This window comes from Varanus komodoensis, unplaced genomic scaffold, assembly GCF_004798865.1.
Source record: "Varanus komodoensis strain SLA01 unplaced genomic scaffold, ASM479886v1 scaffold48, whole genome shotgun sequence".
In the NCBI taxonomy this organism is placed as follows: domain Eukaryota; kingdom Metazoa; phylum Chordata; class Lepidosauria; order Squamata; family Varanidae; genus Varanus; species Varanus komodoensis.
The window spans coordinates 3,640,963-3,664,629 of record NW_025336059.1 but is presented as its reverse complement, the minus strand read 5'-3'; the positions used below and the strand labels follow the sequence as shown (position 1 = coordinate 3,664,629).

At 49.7% G+C, this 23,667-nt stretch overlaps 2 protein-coding genes across 3 annotated transcripts in view; one reads left to right on the top strand and one right to left on the bottom strand.

The window, feature by feature from the left end:
• MTOR (mechanistic target of rapamycin kinase) overlaps positions 1–23,667 on the bottom strand; it is an 80,502-nt gene that overhangs the window by 37,894 nt on the left and 18,941 nt on the right. For both annotated transcript variants that reach the window (XM_044445369.1, XM_044445370.1), the window contains 8 exons: positions 23,020–23,187; positions 22,202–22,314; positions 21,502–21,664; positions 21,067–21,159; positions 20,512–20,658; positions 18,860–19,002; positions 15,869–16,031; positions 15,293–15,438 (listed from right to left, as the gene is read on the bottom strand). In XM_044445369.1, the coding sequence (XP_044301304.1) occupies positions 15,293–15,438; positions 15,869–16,031; positions 18,860–19,002; positions 20,512–20,658; positions 21,067–21,159; positions 21,502–21,664; positions 22,202–22,314; positions 23,020–23,187 (1,136 nt within the window). The remainder of the gene's footprint in view (positions 1–15,292; positions 15,439–15,868; positions 16,032–18,859; positions 19,003–20,511; positions 20,659–21,066; positions 21,160–21,501; positions 21,665–22,201; positions 22,315–23,019; positions 23,188–23,667) is intronic.
• ANGPTL7 (angiopoietin like 7) lies at positions 3,193–10,963 on the top strand. The gene is made up of 5 exons (XM_044445371.1): positions 3,193–3,776; positions 7,879–7,979; positions 8,547–8,741; positions 9,105–9,303; positions 10,708–10,963. Exons 1-5 carry the CDS (start codon positions 3,404–3,406, stop codon positions 10,899–10,901), a joined length of 1,062 nt encoding a protein of 353 aa, XP_044301306.1. The 5' UTR covers positions 3,193–3,403; the 3' UTR covers positions 10,902–10,963.

Genomic DNA, 23,667 nt, shown 5'->3' with positions numbered 1-23,667 from the left:
GTTCAGGCAGGCGCTGCTGTGATGTGGCATCCATGGAGCACAGAGTCTTGCTGCTGGGAAGCTGCTGCAGCGGCCTTAACGTAACAGGATACTAGCTACTGCTAGAAATCACCAGCTGGCTTTATCCCTAGAACAGCATCCTGCCAACCTAGCCCGGCCCCGCAGAACTTCTGGTACCTGCTAATGCCGCCTTCCCCAATATATACTGCAACTCCATCAGCCCCAGTGAGGGAGCAGGGATGGTGGAGTTGTTTCCTAAGGCCGATGAAGGGCACAAAGCTGGAGAAGGACTGATGTACAGAAGCACCCTCGTCCGTATGATTGACGGAGCAGATGTGCACAGCTGGCCTTTCGGCAACGGCAACCCCGGCAATCTTAGCGGTTCGGTCCTAACAGAGTCAAAAAAGGACAGAAGAAAGCGATACCAGGGAAAATAGGGATAGCCGCGGGAAGTGGCAACAGATGCACTTCCCGCTCAAGTCCTCCGTTCGACAAATCTGTTTCTCATCACAAGAGGCCCAAAGAAGAATTTGCCCCTGGGAAGAAGAGGAACGGTGGCTAGGAGGGGACTCAGACAGGATTACAGAGAGAATGAAAAAGGTCAGGGGTTGGGCTGCGTGAGAGCAATTGGTGATAGCCTCTGTGTGTCTTTAAAAGCAATTGGTTCTATTTGAGCACCCCTTACAAAATAATTGGCCGAAATACAAGCTGCATCCGAGGACCAGTCCCAAAGGTGAAACTTTCACACTGTGCCAAGCAGGACCTCTTGTTTCTGAGCACTTGATCACATCTCACTCAGGTAATGGAAGGCGTGGAAGCCAGGGGCAGGGGCTGCACACAGGTGAAGAACATACTGATGACCAGTAGTTTGTTTCTGATGACCAAACAATGAGGGCCAGCGACTTAGTGCTCTACCAGAAAGCCACAAGAGGGTTGAAAAAACAAAATAATAAGCCTCTCCAAATTCGTATAGCTAAGCCTGGAGGCAAATGTTTCGACACCAAACGCCCTCCAAAAGACTTGCAGCTCATGAAAACCATGTGCAGAAGTTGCCGGAAGTTCTCTGCTGCGACGTCCTGTGTTATCCATCACTGCAGCGTGCTAATGCATATATTCACTACGGTCTTGGCTGGAGTTGTGCTGACGCTCTACTGCTAGCGCACACCGACAATGAAGAGTCTTGTGTATATGAAATTACTTGTGGACAGACAACGAAGAGGGACCTCTTGTTCTCCACACGGGGAAAGGAGAATGACACCCCAGAATGCTTGGAAGGATCTATGATCCCCCCCCTTCAGCACACAGTTCAATCAAGCACACCCCATCTTTGTGCACAAAGCCCAATTTCACCACGTTAAGCCAAGTCGTAGGATCACAGAAGAGCAGCGTTGCAAGGAGCCATGCAGGCCCCTGGGTCCAAGCCCCGCACGACACTCACTCACGCCATCCCACACAGATGGCTGCCCAGTCTCTTCTTCTAGTGTGTGGGAGCCCACGAGCTCTCGGGGCAACTGGTTCCACGGCTGCATCGCTCTGACAGCCTAGAAGAGGATTTAGCTAATAGATTCCTGCCCCTCCTGTTGCGGACTTACCTGCAATCCCATATAGCCACTACTGTTTTCTGGGAAAGTTTATACCCCACGTGACCTCTCCTGCACGCACTGGACAAACACAAACGTCCTTCATTTTGGCAAGATGGTTCATATCCTCCTCTACACATCCACTAATGGCTTAACGCAATATTCCTCAGCTCAACGCATCTCTCACAGGACTGGATTTTTTTAAGGTGTTGCACAGCAGAGGCAGCCCCAGCAATCCAGATTCTGCCTCTACAAGTGGAGGGACACGTTCCTGTGTACTCAGCCCAGAGCAGCTATGGACATCCCGGGATACACCGACAGCTCTCTACAATTCCCGAATGAGAAGAGCAGCGACGGTGCCCAGCATGATTTTTCTCCTCACAGTGCACAAAGACGAAAACGTGACATGCTCCTCTCGGTTCGCATGGGGTAATGAACCGGGAAAACCCAACTGACCAGGGCAGCGCTCCACCAGGACTGAACGCACGCCAGTTCTGCAGCAGATGGGCTGGTGCTCCTCAGCAGATGAATGGACGTGGAAACGTTGCCTTGGAAGCCACAGGCTAGAGAAGTTTGTTTAAAAAAACAACTGCATGCATACACGAAACAAAGCAACAAAGGGAACTGCTGGTCTACCAAGGCCCTAAGACTGACCAGAGAGCCAAGACAAGAAGCACGCAGATCTCACGCGTATCAAGCGCAGTCACCTCACGCTAAGCTGCGCTGGAGAGATGCAGCTGCTGCGGGAGAATCTGGCCCCAAAGAGGCAGCTTTGTCCCACCTTGTTCCCAATAGCGAAGTCACCGTAACATGTTACCCTAGTCAGTCGGTCTGACAGCCAAAGCAAAACAAAGTTCCCCTTGAGCAACCTCTTGCTAGCAGAGCGGTTTCTCTCGTACAGCCCCCCTTCGCGCTTTCAAACTAAAATATGCTGGCATGTCTGGCTTCAGTCGCCATTCAGACATGGCCCCCAAAGCTTCCCCAACGTCAAATGCAGCATATTTTACAATAGAGGCTCTGCTCCCGAGCTGCATGCTTGGCAGGCCCGTTCTGTGCAGAAGATCAGTTCTGTGGCACGATGTGGTCCTTTCTCCCCAGTCGTGAGTTTGCACCGGTGGCTTTTGGGTCCTTTCCATGGTTGCAGCCAGAAAAAACATACCACAAGTTCAGGGTTGCTTGCTTAACAAAGACCTTTAGATTGGACAAGCTCCTGCAAGAGGGGGCGATCTCATTTTTATTATCTAATTGGAAGGCCTGCAAAGCCTCTTCCACTTACGGGATTTAACTGTCCTGTTCTTCAACATGTCAGGGTATTATTCACCGAGGAGGCTAACATCCAAGAGGATGCATTTACTGGAAAGTCCTGCATTTTCCTGTTCTTCCCTCCCACCTGGGAGAAAGACAGATGAGGAGGAAAGCTTCCAACTACCCACCCCTTTTATAAAAATAAAAACAAGCCCCTAAAGGTTTGAGTTTCACCTGACATGAGCAGAGCAGTTGGGAGGGGCTTAGCGGACTGTGTAAAGCTGCAAGGGGGTGGAGGTGGCCACAATCAAGAGGTATTTAAGAGGGTGCACACAGAAAGGAGACCCACAGGCAGACACCACCCGCACCTCTGGGGAGTCTCGACTCCCGCATGAATAATCGGGCTTTGAAAGAGAATACAGGAGAGGGGCGGAAAGGAGCTGTCCTTGTGGAAAGTTTCTAGACCAGTGCAGTTGAACTCAAAAAACAAAGAGCGAAAACCCAACTCCTCCGAGGAGAGAGACTAAGAATTTGTCAAGCAGCCACTGGGAGCAGGCAGGGGAAGCGAGCAAGCAAATATGAAGCCCGCATTCAGCTCACAGCTGGCTTGGTTATGTGCACTGACCGTCTTGCTAGCTGCATGCCCAGCGTGGCTGCAGAAGCCCCCAAAGAGGAAAGTGATCAAGGCGAACACCAAGGCCCTGGCCTGCTGCGAGGAGCTGCAGGAGCTGAAGCTGCAGGTGGCCAACCTGTCCGCCTTAGTCGAAGAGCTGAGCAAGAAGCAGGACGACGAGCTGGGAAACGCAATCCTGCAGGTGATGGAACTCGAAGGGAGCGTGAAGCAGATGGACCTGCGGCTCAACGACGTGGAGGGGAAGTACTCCGAGATGAACAACCAGCTGGGCATTGTGCAGCTGCAGGCAGCTCAAACCATCACGCAAACCTCCGCAGGTAAGAGGAGTCTCCACACTCCCCTCCCCAAAGGCACGGCTGAGAAATGCCGGTCCGGACTCCACGCTTTGGGCTCTAAGGCCCGGGAGCGGCATATGATTTCCCTTGGGGGAAATACCATTGAAAAGGTAACTAGAGAAAATGCTCACTTTCGTATTAAACAATCCAAGTTGGGTCTCCCCTGCAACCTCTCCACACACACACACACACACACACACACACACACACACACACACTATCACAACCAGAAAAAATCTGCAAGCAGGAAACAAGAGTCCTGCTCAGCCCTGCTGGAAAAACGCACTTGGTTGGGATGCTTCCCACGGGTTGTCCTCCCCGGGAATCCTTCCCAAGCGCTCCTGCGGGCTCTTAGCCTCTGCCGCAAGTGGTATTTGGCCGTCGGTTTTAAGGTTGCTTTAGTGAGTGCTCTGAAAGATGGTTTTGGCTGCAATCCTAGGCAGAGTTCCTTGACAGCTACGGTAATGCAGTCAGGGCAGGACTCCGAGCAGAAGTCCCGGGCTCCAAAAAGCAGAATGACCAGGAGGGCTCCCAAATACAGCAGGACTTATACTCTGCACTTTGAAGTAATCCGTGCAACCCCTGCCCACCACCCAGCCTGATCCTTACAGCTAGAGACTAAAACTGCTAAATGCAAAACTGGGAAAGTAAATTACACTGAAATCAGCAGGACGTGCCCCTGGGGGAACCTTGCAGCTGCAGAGCCTAAACCTTGAGGCGTTCAAGTACCCCTTATTCAAAATCTCCACTGTTTGAAAACAGGTCGTGAGAAACGGTTTGTTAAAGGTAGGACAGGCACCACCCCAAAAGAAAGGGGCTGCGATCTTAGCGCTTGCTTTTGAGTCCCCTATTTCAAAACCGCTGTTGAATGGTTCCACATACAAAAGTTGCGGTTGATCCACGGCACGGTCCCTCTTCAGAGCATCAGCTTTGGAGTGGGGGTTCAGAGCAGCACATCCCTGCATTTCGACTGGCCTGAAGGATGAAGAGGCATTTTTGCTGTTCTTTAATGGTACTGCAGCCCAGTCCTGTTTATTCAGAAGCAGACAAGCCCTCAAAGCTGCAGGGGAAGACAAGGTGCTTGCCAAATACCTGGGCCCGAGGCGCACTTGGACAATAGACGGTCCAATTAGAAAGACGGCCGTTATCCTGAATACAACTATACACTAAATAGCTTCTTCAGCCTGCTTTAGAGAAGAGCAGTGAGGGCTACAGTCACAATTCTAAACAGGCAGCCTATGAAATAAACAAATTCTGAGCTTCTAGCACGGGTCAAACTCCCTTCCAATACTGCTGTGTAACAGCCAAATCAAAGGCAATGCCATTATTTACATGTATCTAATGAGCCATGTATTGATCTGATACAACAATACATTTCTTAAAGAACCAAAACATCTTAAAGCACTATCATTACCCCAAAAGCCTCTTTGTTAATAACATCAAGGGGATCTTTAGTGATCTCTTTAAAAGTCTCTCTCTCTCAAACTTTAAATATCTTATTTATGATCGCTGCACTAGATTTAGCTCTTACAGAAGTGGCAGTTGTGCGTAGGTCGCACATGACAGAATGCAACTATGCACATGCGCTCGCACTCTCGCAAAGATGGCTACAGACAGAACACTAGCATGTGAGGGAGAAAGCCGCTCCCTGGCATCTGGATTTTCTGCATACAGGGACTTGGATATTTTCATACGGGGAAGATTCCGGCATGCATTTTGACAGAGGATCAATTAGAAGTTTACCCCGTCCGTGAGAACTGAACCTTAGAAGGACTGATCTGCAAGGACTGGGTATGGCAAGAGCAGGGAACACCGGGCTGGGCGTGCAGTGTCAGGAAACCCTTTTCAGGTATAACTGCCGAAAGGAAATCTACCCCCTTGGGGGTTACACGACACTACGCAAGGTGTTTTAGCTGAGGAAGAGGTAGGTGGTTGCAGCAAGGGGGCAGGATTGGGGCACGTGGAAACCTTGCTAGGGCACCACAGTACAATTCCCAGCATTTCTCACTATTGGTTATGTCAGCTAAGGCGCTCCAGCAAGATTTGGACCTACGGTGTGTGGCAGGAGTTAGTCCCCATTTACACAGCCAGTCAGCAACCTCATGGGCTTGTGAGGATAAGTGAGGCTCATGAAAGTGGCTTTGAACGCCTCAAGGGTAAAGAAAAGTGGGATGTAAATTCAGTGATCAAGAAGAATAAATCTGGAGGCCCACATGTTCCCCACCACACATGCAAAATATGGTAACATTAAAATATTTAATACCATTAATTGGCTAGGTTAAATCAAGTAAAAGCCTTGTCGGTCAACTAAAAATCACCCCCATTAAATCAAACATGTTTAATCGGCAAGATGGCAAGCACGCTCTCTGAAGAGGCAGTAGCGAAAATGTATAGTTCTTCATAAAACCGATGTTTCTTCATTTTAATCAAGCCATGAACACTCAACTAATTAAATTGAGTAAGGGCCTTTAATTATGCACTGCACTACTCTTTGCTCTTGAGAGTAGCTGAGAGCAAAGCTGTGTCTTTCCACAGAGACTGTTCTAGAATATATAGGCATATGCGATTGTTTGCTTACCTGCTGGATTGCTCATCGTCTGAAATAAAGAACCACGCAGGCTGCCCTCCCCTGCCTTGTCACCTTGAGACAGTCCTCTAAAATCAGAGACCTGACCTGAAAAATATTCCTCAAACCAGGCCTTTGCATATCTGAACTCTGACTGCATTCACACTAAGGAGCGCCAGCGTCTCCCCTCAAACATGAGTCCCTGTTTGCCTTCCCGATAATTTGGGCTTCCACTTCTATCAGCCTCAAGCAGCCCAGCCAATGATCTCAGCTGGTTCTGTGGTCTAAATCATCTGGAAGACAGGGAAAAGTTGCTCTAAACCAAGGCAACACAGTGAGGTTTTTAACACATAATAAAATAAACCACAATATATTTTATTAGAGTCATATGAAAGCCAAACGGTGGATTTTTCTGAAGCAAAGCAAACAAGTGAACAAAGCAGCCGTGTAAGGACTTGATTACCAAACGCAAAAAAGTCCTAGCTGGCATCTAATCCTTCCTAACAGGTGGAAACATTCACCTCCCACACTCTTAAACCTGTCAGAATAGATAAAAATCCACCTCAGGTACAGCCGCTCCCCTCCCCATGAAGCATGGAAAGGGAGGCCAACAGCTTCCAAACAGGCTGACACAGTCACCTGAGTGAAAACACTGCAGCTTGAACATGGGAGTGGGCCCTGATGCAGAAAATAGACTAAGCACAGTCCAAACTTGTTGGGTGTGCAGACGCGGCTTGTCTGCCCGACTGCACAGTCGGAAACAGGGAGACGAGCCCCCAGGTCTGGCCTTCCCATCAGATCAAGCCATCTGGGTCTGAGTAACGGTGGAAAGCTGCGTATTGTCTTGTTACCTGCGTTGCTGCAATACGTCCGTTATGCAAGAAGAGAGCAGGATGAGGAGAAGAGATCTTACAAGAAATGAAACTCGTCACCTCGCACTCGAAAATGATAGTTCTCATCCCCAGTGCTTTTTAAGGGTTCAAAGGCTTAACTTGTTTGACTCCCAGAATTCCTGACTACTGGGCCTAGGGAGAGGGTATCAGATTGGGGAATGCTTCAAGAAACCCTAAATTGCAAGCTAACACATTATTATACCCATACCGCAAAAGGGTAAGTGTGGCTAACAGCACCTTTGCCAAGGCTACCTAGGGAGTTCGAAACAAAATTCAAACCAGGGATTTCTGAGTTTGTACTCCTCCCATTTCACAGATGAAGGCAACGAAAGCAGAATTGCCTAGGCAGAATTTGAACCATAACTTCTAAAGTTCAGTATTCTAATTGCTGAGCCATACTAAGCTTTTTGCATTCTGCTGATCAGAATCATCTTTTGCTGGCATTTCTAAAGTGGCGGCAATACCATCAAAAATATAAAGGATAACTTTGGAAGGTTTCGCATACACAGGGTTGTGTTCAATAAAATGCAGTACTCAGCACTTAAGAACCCATGACAAGAATGCATGCAGATGAACTGACCTCATCAAATACCACAGTCTCTGCTCCCTTTTCCCATTCACACAGATGCTGTATACGACTGCTCGTCCCTTTATCAGAGGAACTACAGAACCACCGGGGTCTACCGACTCCTCCCTGATGAATTCCTAGGGACTCCAGAACTGCAGGTAAGAAGTCCCAGTGCACACAATCCCAAAACTTTGTTCCTGTTTTCCCCAAGCTGTAGCTGAGAGGGGACGCTTCAACCAAGTTTGAGACAGGTGTCCACAAAATCACACACACATCTGCTCACTTGCTCTGAACCCCAGGGAAGCTGACATCTAGAGATACTGGTACAAAAGCATCTGTTTCTCTACGTGGACCCAACCTTGTGAGACTAAATGTGTCCTACGAACCAAGGAATTCAGGTCTGAAAGAACATGGCTGTAGGCACATTTTCCTGTTTGTGAATTTTCTTCTCTTGGTGCTCAAACTGGTTCTTCTGTGGAGATTTCAGCCCAGCTGCAGCAAAACAGAATGCAAATACTGCTATACTAAACTAAAAAGGGGTTGAACCCATCGGAAGGGCTACAACCCAGGACCGTGTGTTTAGAAGCCCACAGTCTGTGCATGGGGAGATTTCCAGTATTAAATTGTTTCCACTGAGTGTTTTGTACGTGCAGAGTTTTGGAAAATCAGAGATAAACATCTCTTTGGCAATTCATGCCATCTCCGTTGCTATTCTCTCTCTTTAGGTATACTGTGACATGGAGACCGACGGTGGAGGATGGACGGTCATCCAGAGACGCAAAGTTGGCCTGATCTCCTTCAGCCGGGACTGGAAGCAGTACAAACGAGGATTCGGCAGCATCCAAGGAGACTTCTGGCTGGGAAATGAGCACATTCATCGGCTTTCCATGCGCCCAACGATGCTGCGCGTGGAACTGGAGGTGAATGGTGGTGTCGGGGGCTAGGGCTGGCCTTAAATTTACCGTAACATTGAGCATCCTTTCTTTGCCCCCATGAGGAACCTGAGCAGGCTTACATGATCCCGCTTCCTTTCCGTTTTATCCTCACAACAACCCTGAGAGGCAGGTTAGGCTGCAGGGGGATGAGCTGCACAGCCAAGTGCTCCAGACCTTCCGAGCACCAGTCCGGCATGTTCACCGTGGCGGCACAGTGGCTCGTTCGAAAGAGCATTCATGCCAAAGAGCATGGAAGACCTTGGACAGGGCTGGCAGTACATTTGCCTGGAAAAGTAGCCACTCACAGAAGAGCTTGCCTGATTATTTGGCTCCTTTTCCCTCCCGCAGGACTGGAATGGCAACGTACGTTATGCTCAGTACCATCACTTCAGCCTGAGTGATGAGCTGAACAGCTACCGGCTGCTCCTGGACAACTACAGCGGCAACACTCCACACGACTCCCTGCGGTACCACAACAACACGGCCTTCAGCACGAAGGACAAGGACAACGACAAGTGCGTGGATCACTGCGCACAGCTGCGCAAAGGTGAGATGCATGCAGATCCTCTCCCCCACCCTTTCCGAGGCCAAACTGCAGTGGAGCATTGCTGGGGGGAGGGGGTGTTTGCCCCTGGAAAACTTCCCTGCATTTGGCATTAAAAAGGTTTGCTTTCCCCTTCCAGCTGGGCCTCTTGTCCCATCAAGGGACTTCCAGGAGCACAAACTATTCAAACACAGGTTGTGTGCCCCGTGAATATCCTTGTCTCTTTTCTAAGCTGGTCACTCTATAGCAGGGGTCTCAAACTCCACTTACCTGGGGGCCGCTGGAAGTAGAGTCTGGGTGAGGCTGGACCGCGTCAAGTATTCCACCACCGCGGTGGGGGTGGGCCGCTCATCCTGCGTCGTTCCCAGAGGCCGGCCCGGGTGCTGCCAGCGCTTTGAAGGCCGCAGGGCCCCTTGCCCGTCCCGGCAACTGGGCCACGAGTTTGAGACCCCTGCTCTATAGCCAAACATCTAGTACACTACAAAAATCATCCTGTTTTTGAACTTGTGAGCAGAACAGAGAAACGGGGAGGGGGCCTTCCACATTATATAGCCCGGCAGTCATCATTTCCAATAAGGAACACGTGGACAGGTTATTAAAAAAAAAAAAAAAACAGCTCAGCTGTGACCAGTCATGGAACAGCTGCCTGGCGAAGAGAATGCAAGCTGCAGGCAAGGGAGAGTAGGCCTTGAAGCGGGTAAGATCAGTGGGAGAGCGGATGGATGCACTCTCCCGGGTGCAGACAAAGGGGCAGCGGCTTTCCTGCAGGCCAGACGATGTGGCCAATCCTGTCCATTTGGGGTCTTTAGTAGCAGTCAGTGACAGCAGAGGAACCAAAGGGACTTGAGACAACTGTATGGCCCCACGTGCAGCTGAGGACTAGCCCACACCACCGGTTGCTTCGGGGCTACTCTAGCTTCTCCCATCCCTGCAAGGCCTGACATAAGAAGCGGCAGGTGCGGGAAGGTCTGGGGGGGCCACCTGGTGGGGTTTCGCTTCACGGAATGAACCTTGCAGCTCAGATGCTCTGCCACTGAACTATAATCCACCCATGAGAAAAGCAATACAAATGTGTGTGTGTGTGGGGGGGGGGCACAACTCATAACTTACTCCCAATGTGTGCAAACAGTTTTCAAAATGCATGCCAAGGAACCTTGGGGTTCTTCCGTAATGGTGAGCATGCTCTCCTGAAAAACAGTTCCCCAACCAGATTTTCCAGGGCACAAGGCATGTAGAGAGGAAGACAGAGTTCGGCCAGGTCTGAGAGCTTGGCCAGTTCATTTGCTAGGTCCTTTTGGCTCACGTCAACACAGAGAAGGCTCTAACAAGTTAAAGGGTGTTGTAGAAATGCTCTCCTAGGGCAGAGGATTTCACATGCAAATATTTTACCGACTTATTTCTTGCAAGGCGGCTACTGGTACAACTGCTGCACAGACTCCAACCTGAATGGGGTTTACTACCGTAACGGAGACCACAACAAGAGCACGGACGGCATCACCTGGTACAGCTGGCACGGCAAAACCTACTCCCTGAAGAGGGTGGAAATGAAAATCCGCCCTTCGGACTTCAAAGCCCAGGGTGACATCAACAAGTTGGAGTAAGAGGACAGTGACACTACTTTATGGGGGACGACCAGGGAGGGGGCAGACACACACAGACAAAGAGCAACACACAACCACTGATGTGAAGAACAAGGGCCATGTGCAGCAGCTTGTACACCACACACTATCCATGACACAGGCGCCGAAGTCTCTCAAGCCTGTGCGGAAAGCTCCACACCTTTCTCAGAACACTGCCCTCTCCGGCACAATGCCCCGCCTCACCTGGCAGGTTCCCCTTTGTTCTGCTCACAATTATAATGGTAGCATACTCTGCAAGTGGAGAACTTGGCAGGTGGGAGAGCGGGGGGGGGGAGTTAGCTCCCCCCTCCTTTTAAAGCCCACCTTGCAGTTGCTGCCTGCACACACACAGGCATACGGCCAAAACGGGCAGAAAAACCAGGGTAGGAATCGTTAATGACGGAGGGGATGGACGAATGAAGACGGCAGCAGGTGAGAGGTCCCTCTGTAAATCTGCAGAGATCCACATTTTAAGAAAAAGCAAAATCACACTGTGATGTTGAGAAATCAAGGCTACCTGTAGGCCTTCCCATTTTTAGCCAAGGGAACAAGGAGATGTTCCAGAACAGAAATCTTCATTTCTGTATCTCCTTGTTGCTGCTTTGACAAAAGACAACCGCGATCTGAAATAATATCCTGTACATATTGCAAGCCACCCACACCATATTGCACCAAAGGGAGGATTAGTTAAAAAGGAGTAGCTACCAACCACGTCTCCACACTGTGTTGCCAAAGTGCGTTCACAGTTAATAGCTTCATTTTTAATCACTTTTTATTACAAGAGGGATGTAAGCCTAATTTAAAGTTGCTATATTACCAGGAGATGCCAGTTTCCTGGGAAATGCTTGTATATGTTGCACAGCCAAAGCCTGGAACATTACCAGGTGTATCCTGCTGTAATGGAAGCTGTTTGAGAAATGCTCCAAGTGGATTAGTATGTGCTGTAAATCAAAAGAGCGCTCTGTACAAAATTTGCCAAGTTGGTGTTACGGATGTCTTTTTTTTTTCCAAATTCTATAATAAACTCTGTTTTTAAAAATGAGTTTCATGTCTTCATCGAAATACCTAACAAATAGCCTGATTAGGTTCAAATGCATGTACAAGAAGAGATGCCAGGAAAAGCGAATGCGGCATTAGTTTAATGATCGATCTATAATCCCCTGACGTATACAAGAAAAGGGAGCTGAATGTATCAGAGATGGAAAAATGAGAAACATCAAGAATTGGCTTAGTGCAGAGAAAGTTGTCTGATGTACCCTATTAATCGTGTGCGGCTCATTAGCAAATGTACATTAAGCAAGTCTAACTGAATTTCATTGGTTCTTCCAGCCAACTAAGAATTTAGTCCTGCACACACAGCCTTAATTTTGGCTAAACCAGCTCAAGGTTGGTCTGCTAGCACATGCCCCAGCTACCTAAAAAATGCCAATTTTTCTCTGTGTGATTGGGCTTTTAGAGGGAGTTGGACTTACTGTGAAATGCCCTTCTCAGCAGAGAGTGGACCCAAGAGTTAATTCCTCCGGCTCGAGAAGGCGGAGCCAATGAAATTTTATTTCTGCCCTTGAAGGAGCAAACAACCCCCTCACAGTTGCAGAAGTCACCCATAGCGATATAATTCTTTGGAACTACGAACTGAAAACAACTTAGAGAAGATCAACAACTCTTACCAAGGACAGAAAAAACCAAGTGACTGAGCACTGGGCGGGACAGAGGCTGAGGAAGTCATGCCAACCTAAGAGCACCAAGCAAAGACTATTCCTCCCACAGCCATGCACAGCAGGAGGCGTTGAAACTGCAGGGCGGGCCTGTTGGGACCACGCTGATGAGCAGAAGGCCCATCACGGCAATCCAACTTTCCATTCTCAGTCACCAGACCGAGAGGCAAAAGCAGGGTCCCTCCCTGCTGCCTAATTACTCGCACTGCAGTTGTCAGGAGGAGACAGGCAAAAGCACATGGATTAGCCCTAGAGGGAATTATGCACCCCTGGGCACACAGATGCAGCGTGAGAGAGTCTGCATGCAATCCCAAAGAGAAAAAAATAAGGAAAACAACAGAAAAAAAGAGGCTGAGACACGGTTCCTGCTCTGCTGGGTTTGCAGAGGTACTCCCATTTCAAGGGACTCCACTTTTATTCACCTGCAAAGGCCCAACTAAGGCCGATGCTGCAATACTGAAGAGCCCACTTCAAATTAGCTGCTGGATACCAGCAGCCCTTCTGGGAATGCTGTCCGCATGCCTAGGCTTCCCTTCCAGCCTCGCTGGAGCAGCTCAGACCCAGAGACAACACTGTCCCTTGGAGAGGGAAACAGCGACTGTGGGGCAGAAACCCACTGATGTCTGGAATATCCCCAAGGCAATAGGCTGACGCAGCCCTCCAGGCAGAGCCCCTGCTCAGTGGCACAGCCTCGGCTTGGCAGATAGGCAGAAGTTTAATTCCCGACATCTCCAGGGAGGGCTGGGGAGAGAATCCTGTTTGAAACACAAGAAAGCTGTTGCCATTCAGCTTTACGGAGCTAGAAGGATCAAATCAGGCAGCTTCCTGTGGCCCAGTGGAAGCGGGGGAAAGGAATCACGGGCAGGCAATGCCAGTCTTCAGGGGAGTGGGAAGAGAAGACTGGAGTCAGGTGGGGCTGGGGAGATAAGCTACCCTACCAGATAAATCAGTGGGACAGTGAACCTGGCGATTCACCCAAAGCTGTCATCCTAGGAGAGAGGCACTGCCCTTCTGTCACTTGACCGTGATGCAGGATCCTCAGTTTATCACCAGACACTCGGCAATTGTTCTGTGGCGAAGCAGCATTTCCATCAAGGATGTAATGGGCTACCACAACAATGCAATGTGGTTTCTATCACAGGGAAGTGCTTAAATATTTTCAAGGTGAAAAGCACAGGGAGCAGAGGACAGAATTGCTCACAGCAGGCCACAAGCAGGAGCAAAAGAAAAAAGAAATTTCTAGCAGAAAGACGCTTCATTTCTATTATACTTGGACACAGGCATTTGAGTACCCGATGATGGTATTTTGAGACAGAGGGAGGGTCAGTTCTGGGAGTTTTTACAAGCTTAAATTGTGCTGAAGCCTCAACAAATCGCCAAACTGCTATGATGTGGGAGTTCAACTTAGAAAACTGCACTGGTATTTATGGTATTTGTCTCTGTGTTCTAAAAAGGCATTAGCAAATGTCTCTTACATAAGAGCTCTTGAAAGTCATTTAATACTTTGGCTAGAGAGGACCTACTAAGGGGGAGACCTCTAAATGCCAAGAACGGCCTTTTCTAAGTAGGGAAAGGGACAACTCAAGAGCTGCACAGCATTTCTATATTCAATATGAAGGAACAAACTCAAGGATAAAAGGGTTTCTCTACGTCTCCCTTTATACCTTAAATCAGAGGGGTGGGGAGGCTGAAACTCTTTCAGCCCAACAGCTGAAGACCATTTTGGAAAAGCTCTTGGGACCCATTCCCAAGAACGGGATGAGGCCAAGAGTAAACCAGGTGGGACCAAAAGATTGCCAGAAGGACTTTAAGCTAAAAGTTCTTTTGGCCATAACTGAGTCTTAAGAGGATTTTACACTTTTAGAATGGGAAGAAACATTTTAAAAGCCAGGAAACCACCAAATAATTGGTGTTTGATGGGGAGAAGAAGAGTGGCCCTCTGGTGAACCCTGGAGAACTGGATCTGGCCTTCGTAACTGAGGTTCTGCACCACTGCTTCAAAACAATAGAGCACAACATTGCTAGCTTTACCGACCATTTATGACTACACATAAACATTTTAACTGCAAATAAACATCCCACAGAGTTATTAGATTAACAAAAGGAACAATGTGTGTGTTATTTCCCCCAGTTCGAAAACAGAAAGTCAACTTTCTTATTGCTTCTAACATCACTTGTGTCGGGCTTTCAAGACATGGATAAAAGACACATTGTTGACTTGCATGCAGAGACAACTTCAGAATGAAGATCTGGGGGTGCGTGTCTGGGGCTGAAACGCATGTCCAGCGGAATCTGATGGACTGTGCCAGACTCCAGTGGACTCCCCGTGTGATGCAGAGATCACAGACAAGAACGAGAGAGAGGCAATGACCAAGCAGGCAGCAACAGTAAAGCAGAAGAACTCCTCCTCTGTGGGACTCCTTTTGGGTTGTGGGCCCTGGCAGAAACCCAACTATCCCTGCCCTCACAGGCCGTACAAGTGGGTCTTGCTGTCTTCCCACAGTAAGTGCCAGAGCAGCTCAGGGATAAAGATGCATGCGCCTGCCTTCCCCCACACACTGAACACGAAGAGCTCGGGCACATGAACAAAACCATGCAAAGCAAGGGACACCGCTTGCTCGAGCGCTTCTCGGAAGTGATTCGGCGTCATGTCCCTACCTGATGAGAGACTCCAGGATTGCGGGAGTCGGGCCCTTCTGGAATTCCAGCTCTTTGTAGTGCAGTGCCTTGGCGTACGCCCGACATTTGGCAGCCCGCTCCCCCAGCAAGACGATGCCGTTGTCGTCGCCCAACGGCAATGGTCCCTGCGGTGGAAGAGGCGAGGCAGAGTGTCAAGAGTCAGGCCAACCGAGAGTAGGCCACAGGGGCAGAAATAAAAGACCGTGAGAGGGACCGGGTCAACCACCAGTCCGTTTGCTGAACCGAGACACAGAAGCCGGCAAGCAGACAAAGGCAGGAGAACCAGGACCGAATGGCACAGCAGCAGCCCCCCCCCTCCGTCACCCCACTTGCAGTAGGCTGGGTGTACAGAAGCAGGGCTCCCGGGACACCTCCCTCGCCAGGCACGAAGAATTAACCCAGGGAAATCAGGGCAGGTGAACTAGTAAAATTGCTCATGGACTAGTGCCTGTGCACAGACTTTCAAGACTGGAATAAGCAGCTTCTCCCCCCCACCCCCCGCCCTTTCAACCACTCCCTGGCTTCCTGGAAGGTCCCCCCCACAGTGGCCATTACCTTGTCACTGTGCTCCATGAACTCGGCCAGATTCAGCAGGGTCTGGGTGACCTCCGCGATATCCTGAGAGGTCAGGGCCAGCTCGATGCTGCGGATCAACTCATCCTGCTGGTCTTCGTTCAGTTCAGACCAGCACGAAACAAAAGCTGCATTGAAAAGATCTCTGCGGGAGGAGGGCGAGGAGGAAAGAAGAGCAAAGTCAGAACAAGGAAGCCCGTGGTATCGTCTGCACCACCCCCATGGAACTGCCTTTCCCGTGTCCCAAACTTGGGGTGGGGTGGGGTGGGGTGGGATGGACGGGGCCAGGGCTCCGTGGACGTGCAGTCAGCAGTGACAGGAGCAGGGCCCAGTCCTGACAGCCCAAGAGGCCCTGTGGGGCACCACCCTCCATTCGCTTGCTTGGCCTCCGGCGACGCTTGTCCTCTGAAACTTGCAAGGGTCCTGTCTTGGGCTGCAACAAGCAGCCCAGGGCCATGGGGATAGGGGGGTGCAGGACCCCGGCAATGATGCTGAGCAGCGGCTGAAGGTGGCTCTTTGCAGTCGGCAGCAAGTGGTCGGGAGAACCAAGAGCTACTGCAGTCGCTTGCACACTTCAAGGACAGGCTGGACGTGCACATGGTGGGCATGTCATGAGTGGAGCCGGCTGGAGCCGGGGGTCAGACTAGATGGCCCGGGAGGCCCCTTCTGACTCGCTGTGCTTCTATGTTTCGTTGGCTGAGTGCCGTACCGTTCACATATTATACTGGGCTGCCAGTCTGCGACTGAGCTAGCTTTGAGTTGTTGGTATTGTACAATACCAGACAACACTCCCCATTCCAACCTCCCCATCCACTATAGGCTTCAGCGATGCGCTGCTGTTTGTGCCATTCATTGAAAGCTTATTTGTTTCTTCTGACTTATCCAAACTCCATTCAGAAGTTATCTTTGTACTAGCCTCATGATGCTATTTTATATGGGGTAGGGAAATCTTTGGATCGATGCCTGCTTTTAATTCTTTTGTAAACAGCTTTTAGATTTGTTTCAGATAAAAAGCAGCATATCAATACTGTACGTAAATAAAGGGGTTGTTTTATAGGCTCCTGCGTGAACCAAATGATTGTCCTGCCATCTCAAATACAAAGGCTCTCTCTGGGAGACACAGGATTCTTCCTCAAAACTGCCTTCTTTGTGTAAGATTTAGTCAAAATAAAGAACGGCCCCTCCTTCCCACAGGCCTAAGCACATGCTAACAATCACTGCCCACCAGACACAGCATCAGCCAGGGTTAATTACAGTGACGATTTTATATAAAGGACTATTTGAACTGAGCAAACACCACCTGCTGTTTCAGCACTCTATCTGCAATTGATATTAGTCTCAGAGATCCAACGGAAAAGCCAGTGTATTTCTTGGAACACGACTAGCTCTAAGAAGCTAGGAAGGAGCTTGCTGAATGACTAGAAGCTGGGATCCAAAACCACAGGGACAGCAGGATTACAGCCCGAGCAGATGCAGAATCAGTGGTGGATAAAAGAAGGTGGAACAGGCACAAGGTTATCCAGGGACACAATTAGGGATACAAGGCACTTTTGAAAAGAAAGCGTGGAACAGGCCACAGGGGAAGGCGGCTGCTGTTGTGCTAGCTCTGGGTTCACACAGTACCAGAAGTTTGCCTTAAATGCTTGCATTATGTAAAAATGGAACGTGCAAAATAGACACACACCGTTTATTGAGATGGGCCCCAGGGCACTGACTGTCCCCCATGGGATAATATAATACATTATACTTTAAAAAGAGGGCCAAATAAGAATACTAAGTTAATAAACTAGACAGACTCCTGAGCCAATTCGGCTGCACTCCTCTTTTGTCCCTTCTGAGCCACTCACACCGGAGAACAGTAAGCCATCCTGAGCCATTTGTTGGAAAGGACGGGATTTAAATGTTTTACATAAATAAATAAAAACAGGAGTGTCATAGTGGCGCTCTCAAGCGTGAAGCCGGGTTGACTGGCCTGTACTAGAACTCCTCATGGAACATGTATACAACACGTTGTTCTCCTGGGAGACTGTTTCACTTATCCTAAGAGAACTAAATCAACTTCATCTGGATTAGAATGCTAAATCTTAGAAATGCTGGAAATTCTAATCCCAAAGACAGACAGGGTGGCTTAAATCATAGTTCTGACTTTCTTTTTTCTTTTTGCTCCTCCAATCCCGCCTGCCACACACATGCAGTTAAGTGTGTATTGTGCAACAGTCTTCATGTTGGCCAACAACCCACAACTCAATTACTAGAGGAATAAAACTAGAGAGAAAGGGATTGTTAATGATTGGTGTTGTGAGTTATTCAATGTTAGGTATTTGACAGGTTTTGCTGGTGCCCCATTTTTTTCTGCAAGCACAAAAGCAGATTTGAAATGCCTCGACCTATTTTTCAAAAGCTCAAATATATGAAGTTTTCTGGACACTTGAAGCTCAGGGCTTGTTCATGTGACAAGCCTCTCAAAGTTGAGAAGCTGCTAATGGATTTAGGATGGACCTATGCTTTCATACCAGACCAAAGTGAAGGTGTCCTGTTTAACCTACTGAAAGAACAATTAGCAGCTTGCTGCCACATCACAGAAGGCCCAAGACCTGGCTTGTCTGGGCAAGAGCAGAAGTTATAGCTTGCTTTTGTCACTGAAAAGAGCCTCTTTTTTGGAAATACAAGGACCTACAAACTAATTTCACTATTCTCTTTCAAGCAGTGTTTCTCATTTGCTGTCACACGGTAGAAATACCAACAGACATATTAACATTTTGCATTTTCCTGCTTTTGCTCTAAGAAACACATCTCAAATAACTCCCAGTACAGGAGGTGTAGGGGAGAAGTTAATAGTGACATTAGCTCCCCCAGATGCTTTTCTTTTTGCCCCCGATAGCCAATTGATTGCTGTCGTCCTTCTGTTTCCACCTCTCGGTGGCTGGTGTGTGCAGTTGGGGTACAGTTCCGAGAGGTAGGAAGAGCCCTTACCTGGCCATGGGGTTGTACGCCTGAGCCAATGCCCAACACGAGCGCAGCGATGGAGAGGAGGAATCCTTCAGCAATTCCAAACTCAGCCGTCTCAACCACTCCAGCCAATCGTCCTTGGAAACTCTCCGGGCCGCTCCCCAAGCCTGAAGCAAAAAGGACACTCGGGTGGATTGTGGAAGCCCGTTACACAAAACGGCACGACACTACTCTTCGCTTATTAAGAGCTTCACACAAAGTCCTGAGCCAACAAACAAATCAAGACAGGCTACAAGTAGCGGCTTGCATGGATCAGCCACAAGTATCCTCTCAACCAAACTGGAGGTCTTTTCTTCTTCTTTTGAAAGTCAAGGTTAGAGAGGGAGCTCTGCATGCAGAAATTGCCAGGCTTACTTCCTGGCACTCCCACCTTTGAAAAAGGAAAAAAGGGAGCGGGAGCAGCAAGTGGTGGGACTGACCAGCCTAGAGCCCCCCCGATGCGTTGGGCTGCAACGACCTTCAGGCCCAAGTGCCAGAACTCCTGGCTGCTGCAGCCCAGAAGTCATGAGGATACCAGCTTTGGGGAGACTGGAGCAGAGCTCTGCCTGGGACCCCCGATAGAACTGCTGCTAAGCCCAGAGGGGCGAAGCGGAATCCCTTTCATCCTGAGGGCCAAGTGTTATTCAGTGAAGCCCGGGGGGGGGGGGGGGGGGGTTCACATTCAAGGGACCAAAACACCAAGAGGCCGGTAAGCATGATTCCACTTCAAGCTCCTACTACCAGGAACAGTGACTTAGCAGAGGCATTCTGATTCTTTAGGAAAGGGGGAAAAATAACAACACAAGATCCTGGAAACTTCCATACAATCTGTCCGAGGGAAAGGGGGAGCTGCTATGCACCCCTGGAGGGCCAAACTAGAACCCTGAGCCCGAGTTTCTTTTCCCCCGCTCCCCCACCCCCCCCCCCCACACACACACACACCCAGGCAGGTTCCTACACCTTTCACGGTTCATTTGGAAGAGTGAGTCACAAACTGAGCCACTCCTCTTTTAGGTCTAGCCGGGGGGTGTGCTTTGATCATGCCCACTTGATGTAATTGCATTAATACACAGGCAGGAGCGACTGCAGGAGAAAAATGTCAGGCATGGCATCTAACTCCTGAAAACTAGCAATTCTCCCTGCTGGTGCCCCAGAGCCCGGGAGGGCTGCTGCGCAGCTGCCCGTCATAAAAATGGGGGCAAGAGGGGGATCCTTGGCTGCAAGCTCGGTTCGCAGGGACTTGCTAGGAACAGCTCCCCCAGCGCAGAAGCCTCCCGATTCTTCTAGCCTGTTCACACAGGTAGGGTTATCACTGGATCGCTCGTCATGCAGGGGCAACAGCCCAGTGGAGCACAGGGACCGATTTCCTAAGAAAGCTCCACACCTAAAGCGAGGCAGACGCTCATTCTGCTGCCTGTGACCTGCAGCGGCCCATTCGCACATGCAAGTCACCACCGCCGTGTGCCACTCGTTCAACGAGCCAGCATGTGCAGCCCGCACTTGGCACTTGGAAGTTGCCTGCGGCGTGTTCAGCCGGGCCTTGAAGCCTGCGGGGAAACGGGCATCCCAATACCACAGGAAAGGTCCGATCGTCAGCGTGGGCACGGCCCATTTGCACAGGACCAGCTCGCCCCTACCTTCTGCAAGTTGATGGTGCTGACGTGCAGCTTCTTCATGGGGCCGGTTTCCACAGGGCCACTGGCCAGCGCTTCCCCTTGGCTGCTCCTCTGCACACGGTGCTGGTAGATCAGAGGGTCCTCTTCTTCATCCGCAAGCGTGTAGCCCTAATTCAGAGCAAGGCTCCCGTTACCCTTATTGGATGTTATGAGATGTTTTTTTCAATTGCTCTTTTAAATTACCGTAAGCTGCCCTGAGATGTTTATATAAAGAACGGCATACAAACGTTTTTAATAATAATAATAATGATACCCAAGGACCCCAGGCCTGCAGTGCTCCACCCCATGCTGACTAGAGCCCCTGCTGGATGCTCACACCCCCTCATGCCAGCAGCAAAGCAGGGGAAGAAAGGTACGAGGGCCTAGGTTGTTCCGCCCACATGCCAACAACCTCCCAGGACAAAATGAAACGTCTGGTCATAGTCAACCCGAAGGCAAGAGTCTAGAGAAGCCCCATGCCTCGAACGAACCCCGCACCCTGCCCTCGCTGTCTTATCCAAATCCGTCAAAGCTGACCTTCACGATCCTACAGATGAGGACGTCATAGCGCTGGTGGTTTATCCTGTGACGGACCAACACCTTGTTCACCATCGGGATAAAGATCTGATACTACAGATGGGAGAAAGGACATTATCACAACCTAGACCAAAGCTACCAGCAACCCCAAACACACAGACAATCTTCCAAATAAGCAAGGAACTATTCAGAAAGACACATATTATTCCAGGAAAGAGAATTACAAGACCGCTAGATATTCTGGCCTGCAACTCCCATCATGCCTAACCACTGGCTAAAGCTGACAGGAGCTACACGTCTGGGTGGCAGAGGGCACCCATATCCAAATTTGAGGATGAGAGACCCATTCAATATTCTCTACCCTTCCAAAGGGAATTCACTGCAGGATATTGCGCTGGAAACATGTACACACCTACGTGTGTGTGTGTGTTTTACCTTCTTCCCTAGTTGGAAGACAAGGGACGACAGCGTGTCCATGGCAGTTGTCCGAAGCTCCGGGCTCTGATCCAGAGTCCGCACTATGGGGTGGATAATCCGGGAGGCATAATCAGTGAAATCCAGAGACTCCGTCAAGCGATCCACCGTTTCCAAGGCAGCTCTAATGGAAGGTCAGGGAGAAAAGGAACGAAGCATTGTGAGCGATACAGAACCAGAGGACTTGCACAGATGCCTGTGGTCCATACAAGAGGCAGCCCGTCAGAGGAACAGAAGGAAGTCAACTCTTTTGGGATAAAGCAACTATTCGGGTTGTGCCAACCACATGTCAGCAACCTACTCTTCCTCCAAGGAGGGTGGCAGCATCGTGAAGTTCAGATCTAGAGAGGTACAAAGAGGTTGGGATGAATAACCTCTCTCTTCTTGGAGGAGGAGTAGGTACCCGTCCTTTTCTCTTTGTCCTTCGCAATCGTTTTCAGTGAACACCGCAGCAGTATGGCGGTCACTCTCTTTCAGCCTCTGTACCGCTATAACGCTGTGCCGATTCCCTTCGCTGTGCACGACCACAACTTCTGGCAACAAACACTACTTCCCCGTTTGGTAGGAAGGAAGAGCGCACCAATGGGGCAGGCGGGGTTCTATTGGGAGCGCACAAGGGGACTAGCTTGGGGCAGGAGTGGGGGGAGAGACTGAGGCTTACTTGCGAGCAGATATCGGGGCATCTGGGGCGTCAAAGAGCTTTACAATGGGAGGCAGTAATAAATGCAGGTAGTCATCCAGATTGGCTCCAAAGAGCTGAATAGCGTTCAGCAGCTGCAAAAACGAGGAAACATTCATTACAAACAAGGGCCGGCTTTCAAGCTCAACCACAAGTGTGCTTTCAAGAGAAAACACCCTTTCACTCTTAGATTATTTGTTCCAATGAATGTTATGAGTAGGCCAATTCCCCGCCCTACCTCTTTCCCAGAGTATTTGGGAAAAACTAGGATAACATCACACCCCTGAAAACAATACTCCTTGGAGGAAAACAGACTCCAGGACATTCAGTTTTTATGAATAGTACACCACACACACACCTTCCTGGATTCTTCCCATAAGGACAAAAAAAATAAAAGCACTGAATATCCAAATGTATCCAAGGGAACAGAAGAGCATTTTAAAATTAAGGTCTCCAGAAGAAAGCTGCCACGGGCCAGCACCACAACTCTTCAATCCCGGGAGAAGGCCAGAGCTGCTGGCTCAGGAGATGGACAGCCACGGAAAGCCATCCCGAGACGTCCGTCACGGAAGACCCCGTGAGCTGCTCCCCTTACTCCAGAGGAGGTAGCCCAGAGCTGCCTTCCAGAGCATCAGCAGAGCCCACCACAGGAGACAAACTGAAGCCGATCAGCTGAACCGCCTGCGAAGCTCCCCACAGCTGATCCGCCGGGGCACCAGCCCGGCCCTCGGCTTCAGCACTGCCGCGACCTGCCTCGGCAGGTGGCACGGACAACCGGCCCGGAGGATCGCTCGGCTCACCTTGGTCGAGACGTTGCGGGTGCTGCTGCTGTCATGCATAAAGAGCCGCAGCATGTGAGGGATGAGCTGGGGAAGGTACAGCTTGAACTCCCCACCCAAAGCCACCACAATCTGCTCTATGAGGAGGATAATGGTACTTTGTATTGAATTGTTCACAACCCAGAAATCCTGGAGGGAGAGAGAGAGAGGGAGGGAAGCTGATTTCGAGAGAGCCCTATTTCAACACAGCTACAGAAGGCCGCAAGATACCTCCAGCCTTCCAACATTTAAATCCCATGAGCCGTTCTGAAAAAGATGGACTCTTCGCAAGCCTCAGAAGGACATGTATCGAGCTATGCAAAGGACCCTTATTTCAAATAACCAACAGTGTTGCGGCACCGTAAAAGACTAACGCATTTCTCTCAGCACAAGCTTTTGCAGACTCTGCTCCCAGCAGATGCATGGCTTCAAACAGCACTGCAGCGTGGCAAGGGAAACCTCATTTAGAATCGTGAGCTATATTACTGGGTTCAACGCTAAAAAAAATCCCTTTGAAAATAGAAGCTTCAAGGAAATGAAATGGTGACATCTTGGAATATAATCTTTCCCCTGCTTCTCAGCTCCCCCGGTTTCATCAAAGGGTTTGCCTGTTAATTCAGACGGCAGGGA

What these genes read in the sequence shown, in the direction of transcription:
- ANGPTL7 (XM_044445371.1), top strand. Translation starts at nt 3,404, where the DNA reads ATGAAGCCCGCATTCAGCTCACAGCTGGCTTGGTTATGTGCACTGACC. An exon ending in CATCACGCAAACCTCCGCAG is followed by an intron (nt 3,777 to 7,878) that starts GTAAGAGGAGTC and finishes CCATTCACACAG; the next exon opens with ATGCTGTATACGACTGCTCG. An exon ending in TGCTGCGCGTGGAACTGGAG is followed by an intron (nt 8,742 to 9,104) that starts GTGAATGGTGGT and finishes TCCCTCCCGCAG; the next exon opens with GACTGGAATGGCAACGTACG.